General features: G+C 44.6%; 5 protein-coding genes across 5 annotated transcripts; 4 read left to right on the top strand and 1 right to left on the bottom strand.

Annotated features, from left to right (window-relative positions):
- Positions 1-939: 939 nt before the first annotated feature.
- On the top strand, positions 940-4,358 carry FSST1_006871 (uncharacterized protein; the record flags this gene model as incomplete). The annotated part of the gene is made up of 6 exons (XM_083236426.1): positions 940-1,071; positions 1,127-3,232; positions 3,281-3,449; positions 3,497-3,909; positions 3,960-4,119; positions 4,177-4,358. The coding sequence occupies 6 exons, from the start codon at positions 940-942 to the stop codon at positions 4,356-4,358; spliced, it is 3,162 nt and encodes a 1,053-aa protein (XP_083082832.1).
- A 706-nt stretch (positions 4,359-5,064) lies between these two features.
- FSST1_006870 (cytochrome P450) lies at positions 5,065-6,958 on the top strand (the record flags this gene model as incomplete). The annotated part of the gene is made up of 7 exons (XM_083236425.1): positions 5,065-5,266; positions 5,328-5,460; positions 5,512-5,703; positions 5,754-5,905; positions 5,963-6,201; positions 6,249-6,520; positions 6,568-6,958. The coding sequence occupies 7 exons, from the start codon at positions 5,065-5,067 to the stop codon at positions 6,956-6,958; spliced, it is 1,581 nt and encodes a 526-aa protein (XP_083082831.1).
- An 865-nt stretch (positions 6,959-7,823) lies between these two features.
- Positions 7,824-8,885, top strand: FSST1_006869 (sterol desaturase family protein; the record flags this gene model as incomplete). Its single annotated transcript, XM_083236424.1, has 1 exon — positions 7,824-8,885. One exon carries the CDS (start codon positions 7,824-7,826, stop codon positions 8,883-8,885), a length of 1,062 nt encoding a protein of 353 aa, XP_083082830.1.
- Positions 8,886-11,267: 2,382 nt separating this feature from the next.
- On the top strand, positions 11,268-12,004 carry FSST1_006868 (uncharacterized protein; the record flags this gene model as incomplete). Its single annotated transcript, XM_083236423.1, has 2 exons — positions 11,268-11,487; positions 11,556-12,004. The coding sequence occupies 2 exons, from the start codon at positions 11,268-11,270 to the stop codon at positions 12,002-12,004; spliced, it is 669 nt and encodes a 222-aa protein (XP_083082829.1).
- Positions 12,005-12,041: 37 nt separating this feature from the next.
- FSST1_006867 (chaperonin 10-like protein) lies at positions 12,042-13,355 on the bottom strand (the record flags this gene model as incomplete). Its single annotated transcript, XM_083236422.1, has 5 exons — positions 12,042-12,247; positions 12,299-12,855; positions 12,970-13,086; positions 13,145-13,167; positions 13,227-13,355. 5 exons carry the CDS (start codon positions 13,353-13,355, stop codon positions 12,042-12,044), a joined length of 1,032 nt encoding a protein of 343 aa, XP_083082828.1.
- Between the last annotated feature and the right edge of the window lie 843 nt (positions 13,356-14,198).

The following is a 14,198-nucleotide window of genomic DNA, read 5'->3' as shown; positions in this document are numbered from 1 at the left end:
TATTTACTAAGAATATATATAATTATTAAAGTAATAATTAAATTCTATAATAAGGGTTGTATAGAAAAAGCTTCTAAGCTATATATATAGTAGCTGTTTCTTCCTCCTGTAATTATTAATCTACTAAAATTTATATAGTTAGTCAATTATAGTCCCTCTACCCTTTGATCTATAGCACTAATCGTGTCGCAGATGGTCCGCCGCCGAAGCTTGACGGAAGGAACCGACGTCTATCGTGATGACAATCACGACCTTGAGCCCGAGGCTATCGAGGCCGTCATTGCACCGTTATCGGTAGGTCTTTCACAAAAGGTAGAAAGGCGTTATATATGCTGGGTGAAAAGGTGTTGTAATTTCAATTCAGCGGATAACTACTGACAAAAGCCTCTTGAGCAACCCCTGCATACACGAGTTACCTCACCAATTGACCGGCTATTTCAATCATGGTTGACCAGGCTGAGGAAAAATATCATGTGATCAATCATGCATGGTGATGCGTAATCGCCAATCTTACTCTAGCAACTTAAGCCCAGTCGTCATTTTGTTTCAATAGCCGGAGCACAGCCGCAATGGTACATTGTAAAAGTGTACAAAGGCCGGGATTCCACCAAGCATGTACGACGTGAGCTGCGGCTATAAACCAGGCAGACATAACAAGAACAAGCCACGTCAGTGGCTGTGTCAGATCGGGCAGTAATGCTTTTTCGCCCTTGAATTACGCAACTATATATTGCCTAACGTCCTTAAAAAAACAGCATTCTATCTCAACTCGTCTTCTATGTACCTATGGCCTCACTCTCGGAACCAAGAGGCATGACTCCTCAGCGATGCAGATTTGACTGTGTTCCTTGGGCTGTACAAACATTAGAAGACCCGCATCTGCTCCCCAAGACCTCTAGATGGGCGCGATTGGGGAAGCCAGTATCACGCGTTTCATCGATGCAGTTGGTTTCATACTGGATATTCTCCCCAGTCTTGGTACCAGGCACAGAAGGAAGATGTTACAAATTGGAAAATGTCACTCTTGCTCTGTTAAGGTTCATTATCGCGTGGCCCCTATTGTGCATACTGGTAAGCTACAGAAAATGTCTTCAATCTATTGGTCAATGTAACCCAGATATTTCAGATCGCTGGATTCGATAGTGTTGGACTAAAGGGCGGATATAGCTCTATTCCCTCTAAGCTAAAAGGTTACGGTCTGGATTCTCCTCTTCAGGAACCCGGCACGGAATCGTCACGGGGCTCTGCCATAACACAACCCTATGCAGACGATTTTCAACTTGAAGCTGCACCAAGCTCGTCAGTTGCACCTCAGACAGAACCACCAATAGATCTCACGACTGTTCACCAGAGAACAGGTGATGACGTTTCGCCTCTTATCCGTCCGTCGTACCTCTGTTTGGTCAATGATTTTGAGGAACGGACCTTTGAAACAGTCAAAGTGTCAGAGTACCTCAGAGATCATGGCGATAACGTTGACATTGAGTTTGTATTCGTATCATACACTCGTCTTCAATTCAGGGTTGCAACTGATGACGAAGTTACAAACTATGCATATTCCTCTGAAGAAGAGAGGGAAGCAAACCGAAACCTTGCAAGACGTGACCGTCGGGAATTAATCAACTGGGGTATCGATGCAGCTAGGCGAGCGGGGAAGAGAGCCTTCTGGCTTGACTTTGAATGCATCCGTAACGAGGATGGTCTCGCACGGTCTACAAGCAGCAGTGGCGAAGTTTATCAAATCTGTGATATCATCAGAGCCGCACATTCGATGATTATCGCTATTGGCCCTTCTACGCAAGATAAACTCTCCCAAGTAACGGCACCTACTGCATTTAATCCCGAAAATGTGACCCCTTGGCTACGACAGTGGGGTTCGCGACTATGGACACTACCTGAGTTTCTACTCTGTCCTATTGAGCATCGAATTCAGTTGTACATTACCGGTGATCCCGATGACCCCAGATCAATGGCGAAACGAAACTTTGCGCAACGTGCGTGGGAAGATGCTGGGGCTGTACAAGAGCTCGTTAATCATTTCGAGGGGACCGCGACGCTCACGACACTACAACTCGTCGAGGCTGCCTTTAGATGCTTCTCCCGGCGACAGACCGATCAATTCAGCCAGGGAGATATAGCTTATGCTATCATGGGCCTCTTTCCGCTTCGACAACGTCCTCCTGTCAACAGAGAAGACTCAGGATTCCAAGCATTTGCGAGACTTGTCTTGAAAAACGACTGCGGTGCATTCTTGAATCGTCTCATTTGTCTCCATACACCAGCAGGTGCTCCCTGGCATGACACTACGGATTCCTTTGGGGTAGACTTCAGAGATATCCGTGCCACTAGCACAGTCAAACGCGTAATGGGTCCAGATACTGTCTTACTGGGTGATTTGCCTGGAACAAGAATAGAGTGGGGCAGCCTTGACCCTCAAGTAACTTCCGAATCGTTCAATGCTGCCAACATATTGTCTGCTCGTTGGTTTAGAAGGGAATTCTTCTTCTTATTAATACTTTACGGTATTTTCCTTCTTCTTGGAGAGGATCTAGATGGTAATGAGTGGTTATGGCATGTGGGCATCGCCTACGCGCTGACTTTTATCGTCGTCTGTACTACGCTCATGCTCATCACTATACTGACTCTGTCCCGAGCCCAGGCAAAAAGGTTGATGGGTACTCTATTGATCGGTATAGAAGGACATCCATCTGCAGCCATAATCGAGCGACAACTCTGTGGATTCAATCACGGCAGGTTTAAAGCCACCAACATTCAAGTCCATACAGACATGCCTGAACATCAACAACCTGCTCAGTGTCCAGTGGGGAAGTATGCTTTCACACTTGTCGACACTGGTATGATGACTGTCACCCATCTTTACAGTGCGGAACCACCAGCTGCTGTAGTTATACAAGGAGAGGTGAACGGTGCGTACCGCGAGGTCCTCTGCTCATATGATGCACAACACCATGTCTATCGCCGTCAGTTAGTCTTGAGAACAAGCCGACGAGACATTCACAAATTTCCTCGATCTTCAAATGTACTCTTCTCACTTGGTTTGATTGCCCAGAGCATAAATCATACCCCAGTGGATAATCATTCGGGGGAGAGTCACCAAGTAGATGGACAGGTCAATGATGCTAGTGAAGCAGTCATAGCCCAAGAAGCTTCAAAGGAAAAGAACTCGCCGGGGTTTCGGAACGTCGATTTACTTTTCATCTACTTATTCATGGTAAGTTTCATATCACATTGGGTGTACTGCTGATGTTTATTTCCGTAGCTTACTTTTGTACCCGGTTCCGATTGGTGGTACAGCTTCCCAGAACCTGCGGATCAGTACAGCGCGACTATCTATGGCGCATCTTTTATATTAGCTCAACCAGTATCTTGCTTCTTTTTATCGCGCGTTTCAATTATCAGATGCTGGTCAAGTATAGCCCTGTTGAAAGGTAAGATTCTTCTACAGCTTCGCGGCAATGATTAACAAGTTATGAAGGACTTCACTGTATCCCCTTTATCCGCACTGCTTACATTTACCTCGGTATTTTCAGTCTGCTACATGCAATACAGGGACTCATTAAGGGTCTTGAACTATCCTGCATGGTCGTCATCGTTTGGTCCTGGTTCAGTCCTAGAGAGATGTCACTGCGGCTACTTGTGCTAATGTTAGCTGGAGACAAGTTACGCATACTGGCCTCTGCATCGTCCATACGTACGCCTTTTCTGTGTTCAACGTCCGTCATCGGTGTCATATTATGTTTTCTGCCGACAAGTGTTCCATCATATCTCATTGGGCGACCAAACGAGGTAGATTGGCTATCCTCTAGTCAAAAGTTGTTCTACACTCAAAAGTCTGTAATCAACAAGCAAGAAAGTATAGAAGTGTGGGCGTTACCACAACCTATACGAGTACGTATTAGCTTGTCAGCCATTTCTTTCCTTCTAACAGAGTCCAACAGCGCCTAATCGTTCGACCTATACTGATCTTCGCCATCTCCTCCATCACAACCTTTGATACCTACCAAAGCTCACGAATGTCGAAACCTATTGATGAGTTTGGCACTTTCTTGATTGTTGTTCTTATTGGTACCATTCTGTCGAGATTCCCGCGCATTTCTTGTTTGTTATCATCACCGCTTAATTTGTTGGAATGTATTAATGCTGACTTCCCTACAGTTGCAACTACATGTATATGCTCTTTACTCCCCTCATTCCTCCTCTGTTTAATGCAAAGAAGTGAGCTCAGTGCTGGATTTGGCGTCCGTATCTTCACGAAGATGCAAGAGAATGTGATTCCTCGTAAGTTAACTCATATCACTCCTGGCTCATTCCCCCAACATAATGCTAATGTGGCCTAGTTATTTGGTCGTCTATAATCAATCAATCTTCGACCGCAAAGGAGGCCCTAACCAGCCTATCGACTTCACTTGCTGGAATGTCAGTCGGCTATATATTACAGATGCACGTTGAGAAATTATCGCTCATTGGAATTATATCGGTTCTTGTAAATAAGATTGTATTATTTGGGTTACTCTTTGTTACTTCTTAGTACTATGGGCTTTGAAAGTACAAGTAGACTAACGAATACATAGAAGCACAAGCATATGTTAACTCGCTAGGTTAGGGCCTCAGAACATGTCACTACTGCAGACTGTTCGAATCGGTGACCTTTGAGCTTACCCTATCGGGCAGGTGTCCATACTAGAATACTATTCTTGAAGTTTCAAACATGATTTGTCATTAGGTAGAGGAATATTGTGTTGTTAGGATGTGCTGCCTTAATCTATCTAGACGTAAAGTGTTTCAATGCGGGGACCACTGGTTCTAATGAAGATCTGTTTCATGATTTGTTCAACCCCTTAAATACAGTAGTAATACACCGTCGTTGATTCGATACTATCGACAGGGGAAGCACGGAGTATGCGCATAAGGCTCGGGGAGACAGCCTAAAGTAGCTAAGCAAGTCGAGGATCAATGCAAAATAACTGGGGTATACGGAAACACTTATATTTTTTCCATAGTACTTCTCCTCTTAGGTTCATCAATATTCATTTCATAGCCATTATGACTGAATATTTTACCCTTCTCTTTGGTGTATGCATTGGCCTTGTCGCCTACATCGGCCTTCGAATCTTCTCAGATGACCGAAAACGTCTTCCCTTACCTCCGGGACCTAAAGGGCTTCCTCTGCTCGGAAATTTGAACGATCTTCCCTCGAACGGTGTGCTTGAGGCATTTCACTGGTTGAAGCATAAAGACCTATATGGTGCGGTCTTGAGACATTAAAATTGATCCAAGGCAAGCATCCACTAATACTCAATCGCCAGGTCCAATTAGCTCTGTCACGGTAATGGGCCAGACCATTGTTATCATCAACGATGCAGATCTCGCCTTCGACCTTTTGGACAAACGATCAGCCAAGCATTCGTCAAGGCCTACACAAATCTTTGCTGGCCAAATGTAAAACCGCCCCCAGCGATGAAAACAAACCTTATCTAATTATAAACTCAGGATCGGCTGGGAAAACTCACTTGCGCTTTCAGGGTACAACGACCGCTTCAGAACTTACCGCAAGAATATGGCTCGTATCATTGGATCAAAGACTGCTGCGGCTCAATACGATGATTTAGAGGAAACTGAAGTCGGCCACTTTCTGCTTCACGTACTAGATCACCCCGACCAATTGATAGATCATATAAGAAAGTTCGTTCACTCAAAGAGCTTTTTACTAAACTATGCTAATAAAGGTTTAGAGAGGCTGGTGCGATTATCTTGAAGATAGCCTATGGATACACGGCAGAGCCATTCAAGGAAGATCTTCTTATTGATATGGTCGGTAAGGCGATGGATGATTTCGGAACTGCTGCTGTCCCTGGCGCATTTTTGGTGGATGTGATGCCTTTCCGTAAGACTTTTCCTTCTGGTTGCCACCGCGGGTTGAGATATAAACTAATGAAACCAGTGAGGTATTTGCCAGACTGGATTCCTGGGGCTGGTTTTAAGAAGCTTGCCCGTCAGTGGGCATCAGAACTCAATGACGTTGCTGAAAAGCCTTATGCCTTTGTACAACACCAACTTGCACACGGAAAGCAAGACAAATCGCTTCTGGCCCAGCTTTTTGAAGCAGGTAATGCAACCGACGAAGAGAAATTAACGAACAAGTGGTCAGCTGCGTCTCTATATGCAGCCGGAGCTGATACGGTAAGCTAGCCATGCAGCGTTAACTAAATGTTCTCTAACATTGTTAGACCGTATCTGCTATTGCATGCTTCTTCCTAGCCATGTCGCTCTTCCCCGACACTCAGAAAGCGGCTCAAGATGAAATTGACCGAGTTGTTGGCAACGATAGACTCCCAACCCCTGCAGATCGTCCAAACTTGCCTTATATCGAAGCTTTAGTCAAGGAAGTCTTGAGATGGCATCCCGTTGCTCCCATGGGCCTGCCCCACACAAGCACTGCAGAGGACATATTTGCGGGGTACCGAATTCCAGAGGGGTCCATGGTGATGGCCAACATTTGGTGAGTTTGCTATCATAAATCTGAGAGGCAGTCCTAATCTTTATTAGGTACTTCTTACATAACCCCGATGTCTACGACGAACCGATGCGTTTCAAGCCAGAAAGATTCCTAGCAATTGACGGCCAGCCCGAGCAAGATCCACGCACATACGTGTTTGGATTTGGACGTCGTGTCTGTCCCGGACGCGTATTGGCTGAAAATACCTTGTTCCTCAATATTGCACAGTCTTTGGCAGTTTTCAATGTCAGCACGGATGAGAACGGTAGTACCCGAGAGCTGCTTTTCACGCCCGGTATCGTTAGCCATCCTCAGTCATTCCAGGCTACCATTGTGCCGAGGTCTGTTCATCACGAGAAGTTGGTTAGAAAATTGGAGCAGACACACCCGTGGGAGACAAGTGATAGTCACATTCTCGATAGTATGAAGACACAAAACTAAAGTTGATGGTCCGGGGTTGAGATAACTGCAAGATCAGTTGTCACTATAAGAATACAAGTTGACTATGGCACTGTAAATTTTCATCTTACTTGTTCTAAAAGTGAACCCGGGCTAATTTAGATGATTTGGTCGTTGGAGGATATGAAATACTGCATTTTGAGATGTGACATGTGATGTAAGGGTCCGTTACAGCCATGCCTACTTCGACGTCTCTGTCCTGTGCAATCTAGCGTACAACTGTGGAAAATCAGTAAAACCCTAGGCTACCCATTACCACGTCAAAAGGTATGCCGATCCAATCACAGCGAGTATCACAACTAATAACCCCACTCCTCGCAAGGTGCCAACTATATGAGAATAGTGTCATCGCCTAACTACCCGGAAGTAGACAAGCCGCATCGCGTCGGTAATTGACGTTGCGAGTGGAACACCTTGTGTTAATTGGAGTTCCCCGACATTTACAAATGATGTGCGGTTTCGACTTCCATTCTCAGAACCGACTAGAAACAAAGGGTTAAGATTGCGAACCGTCGATGATAACACTTTATCAACCACGTAATCATCGTTGAAAAAAGCCAGACTCCACGTGGTGGACGGAAGAAGTTGCCTCGGCATAGCGACTGTCTTGGAGCTAATGCCTTCAAGTCATCATTCCATCATCGTCATAACTCTATTTAATGTGCACAAGTTCCATTCGTTTTCACCATTATGCAGAAATATCAGAAGCATTATTCCAACCAGGTTCCATCATCCAAGCTTCGATCTGATAACAACATAAAACTATTTTGTTGTGTAGCAGCCGACACTCCGAAAGGAGCCGACATAAAACTTTAACCTGCTCGTCAACAGGAGCACAACAATCGCAATGCCAACTATCAACCCCCGTGACTCGGTCAAATCCACCTGGCCTCTCAGCGACAAATCTCAATGGGGCATGAACCAGCGCATCATCGATAAATTAAATGCGTACCCAATAACGCCAGGGAAAGAAGTACCGAAACATCCAAAAACTGAGATGATGCCGTACTTTGTTGAATGGCAGGGACATATCTGGGTTTTGCTGCATGCTTTTGCTCCAATTGCAGTCCATCAAACATTGTTATCTTGTACGGGCCACGAAAGTCTCCATCCTGTCATCATCTTTGCCCTTTACTTCTTGATGTTCAGTTGGACTGTTGTCCGCGAAGTTAGGGCTACTCGGACGCTGGGTCACCAGCATGGGTTCTTGGATGGAGATACTCACGACCGTGATGGCATACCTGACGTCGGTGTCGACAAAGTGGTGTCATCACTATGGAAAACCACTGGGTCTCGGATCGCCATGGTTACCTGCATCGGATACAATAGCAGTCAATCGCCCATATCCGTTATGCAAAACGGAAGTTGGTGGGTTTGGCTGTGGCTTCAGATCGGTCTCTATGGCATCATTCTCGACTTTTGGTTCTACGTATACCATCGAGCCATGCACGACATTGATGCATTGTGGAAGTACCATCGTACTCACCATCTAACAAAACATCCCAACTCTCTTCTTGCGGCGTATGCCGACCATGAACAAGAATTCTTCGACATGATCGGCGTGCCATTATTGACTTGGATGACCTTTCGGACTTTGGGTATTCCCTTGGGCTTTTATGAATGGTGGATCTGCCACCAGTATATCGCCTTCACAGAGGTCTTGGGTCATAGCGGCCTGAGAATCTACGGCATGCCACCTTCGACCTTGACCTGGCTGTTGAAGCTTTTCAGAGCCGAGCTTGTCATTGAGGATCACGATCTCCACCATCGTAAAGGTTATAGGAAAAGTCACAATTACGGAAAGCAGACCAGGGTGTGGGATCGATTGTTCAGAACGTGCCACGAGCGCATTGAGTCAACGATGCAGAATGTTGACTGGGAAACGGGAGTGTATTTTCCTTTTTTCTAAAAATACACTCAAGAATGTTATTGTCGTGGCAAAACAACCAACAAGCTACCTATATCTCCATTCTATAGGCCACCGCTATCGCAAGCCACCACGCCTACTTTTTCATTCTCTAGTTTCTTAACTTCTGGAAATTGTAACACCTCAACGACATTAACGTCCGACAGTGACCAGATAGGAGGAGCTTTTGATATAAATGCGGCTTTTACGGAATTCAGTCGGAACCAGGTGCAGACTACTCGTATGGAGACACGGACTGCTTCTATGGTCTCCCTGAGTATAGGGTATTCCCTGCCATTTCGACGATCAGCATGACGATGATCCCAGGACATGATAAACTGGAGGGAATTGAGACATGCAAGTGTTGAATCCTTGCGTTCGATTGAAAAAGGCTTGTAAACGAGAAAATAGGGTTTAAGTTCAATGATCTTCAAGGCTAATTAAAAAGAAACACATCTAGATTTTAAGCAGAGAATTACCTAGGCTAGAAGAAATTTATTCCTGGTTACCATTGAGTTTGTGTAATATCAATATGTCTACTGGGTAGCAGAGACGTTAGTCTCCTAAGTCTTAGGGTGCAAGAATAGGTACCTAGTTTGGCAAGTGTCGCCCAAGTAGTATAAACTGGCCCATTAATTTTGTCTTTTATTCTTCCAACGGTTAACTTTTGGTATCCAGTGGCTCTGTTGCGGGGGATTTCCCCTACCACCGTAGTCATTAGTTTAGTGGGTTTAACACAGCGCTTCTCGCTGTGTGCCCCGCCGTAACAACTTAGCCTACCTAATCAACAACCGTCGTGTGCGCACGCAACCTACGCATTTTCAGCTCCACTGATCGCCAATCGTCAGCTCACCCATCGCCTGCGGCGCAGCACGGGATGCTTAAAACTTACGAAAAGCAGGAACTTTGTTTACACTTCCTAATTGGACTGGTCCGCTTGAAGTCATGACGTGTGGAGAAACATACGGTCAATAATCGTCTTAAATCAGATGTGACGTCGTAGATATACTACTCAATCCTTCGCGCGTTTTATATTCGTGTTTATTGTTGCATTGCAAGTCAATGACGTATTGTCTGGAAATGGAAGAAGAGAAGAAGGAACGATGGAGGCATAATCAAACGTCAAGATCATATGAAATCCTTCTATATTAACTTTCCCAGCTCGGCGTTTATAAGAAAAGACGTCTCACTTTGTCACCGTCGACGTATTATCCAAGTTTACACAGATATGTATAGCGGCATAAATGTAAATCCTAATCATATTAATCCTATTGTATGTCACCTTCCCAATACAGTCTCTCAAGACAAACAAGAACGCTGGCCTTATTTCACCGCAATTGGAGTATTCATCGACATATTCATGTAGATGAAATTGTTGAATTGCCTGCGCCTAGAAAACATGTGATTGCATGTATTTCAATACTGAATAACATAGGTGTGTGGCATTAACAGACTGCCGTTTAACCGTTTGGTTGCAAGTGTATAGTGTACAATATCAATATCAAGATTTAGATGTGAATGCACAGTGATAAATGAGAACTGCCAAAAATGATTATTATTTCATTAAAATTATAGACGTACACTGTAAATAAGGCTGATAGTTAGTTTACACTGATGATCAGCGCCGAAAGTGGCGTTGGCTGTATCCATCGTTTAGATAACACTATCTAGCCGCGGACTACAAAAGTGCCGCGAGTATTATATTTGCACAGCCCAATGCTACTGTGGTAAAAAATAGTTATGTACATAACCTGCTGCGATTAGGATCCTACAAACTAGTGATCTGAGCCCAGCATAGGTTAATCCTACTTGTGATCCAGAAGCAGCTAGTCGTCTCGGAAACCTCATATTATAATGCCTCGGATGAGAAAAGCTGGAATGTTTAATGGCAAGCAAGAGTAGACACCGACATATTAGAATGTTCCCAGGTAACTACTTACTTGATACTGAGAACTAATAGAACTTTGCCCAACAACATTTATTCTCTTAGATAACAGAATGATTAAAAATAACAAATTAAAGTTATATAGAAATCCACTTCCGTGCTGAAGTCTTGGGAGTGCCCCAGCGTACCCCGGACAATCCGATCACCGTCAATCCCTGCAACGCTTTGATATCCAGCTTCATACAAGATGTAGGCTACTACCTAAGTTGGAGGAGTTGGAATCGATCGTCGATCTTCTCGTCCGTAACGGAAAAAAAAAACAAGATTTATTCCTTGTAAGTAATGTTTTTTTCTCGTATGTAAACAATTGAAAACTATATAAGTACCTCTTCGACTCGTGCTGGAAGAGAATTCAGAAAAGAAACAAACATCCTTCCTCATTAACTTCCAGCCAAACTCAACAGACTATCCCCGATAAACAAATATCTCCACATTACAAGATGTCTTTCAGCAAACTCCTCGTTGCCTCTTTGCCCGCCTTGTTGGCTTTCCAAACTGCTTCTGCTCTACCAGCTGAGAAGAATCTGGAAGACCGCCAGTGCACTGGTTGCACTCCTCCACCCGACACTCAACCCGATTACTACTGCCCCGTCATTGACGTAGAGGAAAACATCACTGGTGAATCTTGGCAGGTTGGTGCCTCAGCCAAAAGTGGTTCAAGTTAGTTCCCTCTCAGTTTACGCTATCTTGTTTCTTGGTCAGAATGTATACTAATATGCTGTCAATAGATATTGCTACCGGACAATCATACACCGTGGGATCCAGCTGGACCATTGGCGGTAGTCTCGGACTGAGCTTCGAGAAAGTCATCACCGGCTCAGCATCTCTATCGGCCGAGGTTTCAGAGTCCATTGAGATCACCGTGAGCACACAAGTCGAGAGTACATGCCCTGAGGGTGGCGATTTCTTTTGCTCCCTTCTTGTTTACCCTGGGATGAGACGTGTCAGGGGTCATATGGAGTTTCTGCTACCAGGTGCTGAATGCCCCCTGGGTGCAGGACTAAGTGAAGGAGAGTGGGAGATGGTTTCGCCTCGCAAGGACAAGTCGAACCTTCCCTTCTACACTACTGACTTGTGCACTTGCGGTAACCTTGAAGGTGTTGACGGTCCTGGACATCCAGAGAAAGTGTGCCGTGAGGATTGCGTTGTACCTGCTAGACTCAAAGGTACCTTTTAGGGTTAAAGACATTTAAAGATAGTTACTCCAGTGTATTTTATATCTTGACTACTAGCTTCTGAGCTGAAACACCCTTTTGAAGTTTATACAACCCCTCCTGTATACTTTCAAGGCCCTCTCCAACAAGTACCGGATCAGGCTTTGCTTGCAGTCTACCCTCTGCAAGCGCTTTAGGAATAAAGTTATGCCAGATATAATCAGCTATAGGGCGGCCTTTCTCGTTAAGAAGCTCAAAGGCAAGCGCTGTCTTTTGTTAGCTCATTCATAGCAGTGGTAGCTAACCCCAATACTTACAGAGTGTCCACTTTATATTTTTCGAGATCTCGCCTCTGGGTGGTATGACAAAGCATACATCGCGAGGCCCGAGCTGATCGAGGATAGCGCCTAAAGGAGCCATTGTTTGCGGTTCGGAGATTGCATCGTAACACGCAATCAAGTCGTGGTTTTTCAGCACAGCAACCGCTTCATCCACAATGGAGGGTGAGTTGTAATCCAAAACTGTCGAAGCGCCTAGTGATTTGACAAGCTCGTGGTTTTTCTTCGAGGCAGTGGTTACGACATTCAAGCCAGAGGCCACACATAATTGGATAGCAGTTGCGCCAACACTAGACGATCCTCCCCAAATGAAGATTGACTTGCCCGTATCGACTGGCTGCTTCTGCGGCAAAGGCAGAGAAAGGTGATCAGGGTGATACAAGCTTGTTGAAACTGTAGTGATAGCAAGGGGAAGTACAGCGGCATCCATGAGTCTGATATGATCCGGAACAGGGGCTACCAGCGTTTCGTGAACTAAACAGTAGTGCTGGTAAGCTGCAAAGCGATTGTCGTTGAGTCCAAGGCCCATGCAGTATCTAGAAAGGGTTCTCAAGTCAGTAAAAGTATTTCTTACCAGCTTCATTTCCGGTTAGAGCCTAAAGTCCTAAGTCGTGGCTAACATATACAATCCATCATGGCATTTAACTTACCCCATGACTCGTTGTCCCTTCTTGAAAGAGCTTACGCCTTCACCGACTTGATCGATGGTGCCAGCTACATCCGCTCCTATAACCAGGGGGTATGTGCTCTTGAAAATATCGTTTCTCCTGTGATAAGGAAGTAATAATTAGTCGAGGCTATAAGCACAGGATCATAGAAACATACTGAACACGATCCTCCACAGGATTCTGTTCAATATATCATTAGTAATTTCCTCCTTGTTTCATGTATGGAAGCTTTGACTGACCAATGCGACTACTTCAGATTTGATAACCACCTGACCGGGTCCTGGGATTGGATAAGGAACGTTTTGGACAACCAGAGTGTTGGCCTTGGGGGCCAGAAGCAAAGCGGCTTTATTTGCAGCGGTTGACATGACGTTTTGTTTTCTAAAGAAGTAGTATAGAAACCTCTGGAAATAGTTAAGTAATGTTCTAATGATATACGGGAGTATTGATAACTTTATTTAAAGAATAGGTTATAACTACCAATTAGTAATATAAATTGTATTATAAATATAATGTTTAGTTAAGCAGTATTTATAGTATACTCCGCAAAACATGGGTCTTCGCGATGGTGTGGTTTCGCACTTCGGGAGTCTCTGAATGCCGATGGTGAAGTCTATATTTCGAGGAAGACTTCGCGCTTCGGGATTCTCTAAATGCCGATAGTAAAGTCTATATTCCGAGGAAAATAGCGCATAGCAATCTTAGCCGGCAACTTAGTAACTGCAAGTATAGCATTTTGATTTAACTATAAAGTGCTTATGGGCCTTACTAAACTTATTCCTGAGTCTTACTATGCTTCTCTTAAAAAGCAAAGGACAGTCCTAATTACTATTCTGTTTTATTGTTCCTCTTAGCTGAGTGAAAACTAAAATGGATGACTGACTTTAATTACTAAGCAGTTTAATAGCTATATAATGGCATCCAGAAGGACATAGATAACGGTCAGATCTATACGGCCTGTATCATCCTAGCCAGACATGGAAAAGTCGGGTTGCAGAAGACATTCGGGGCGGCATCTCCTAGCGGCAGGCCCACTAGTGAAGATGACCTTTAACTGATGATGTCCTTGTCGAAAACTTTCACTGCGACGCTCACCCTCCGAGCAATTGACCGAGGGCACTTCAGCCTCGATACAAAGGTTATGGACATCTTACCGGAGTTTGGGACTGTAGGCAAGCCAAATGTCACCATATGACATCTCCTTAACCACA

The sequence above is a fragment of the Fusarium sambucinum genome, chromosome II (genome assembly GCF_050947815.1).
Source record: "Fusarium sambucinum isolate potato_lamoka chromosome II, whole genome shotgun sequence".
In the NCBI taxonomy this organism is placed as follows: domain Eukaryota; kingdom Fungi; phylum Ascomycota; class Sordariomycetes; order Hypocreales; family Nectriaceae; genus Fusarium; species Fusarium sambucinum.
Note: the sequence above shows the minus strand (reverse complement) of the source record. Positions and strands in the feature narration are given on the sequence as shown.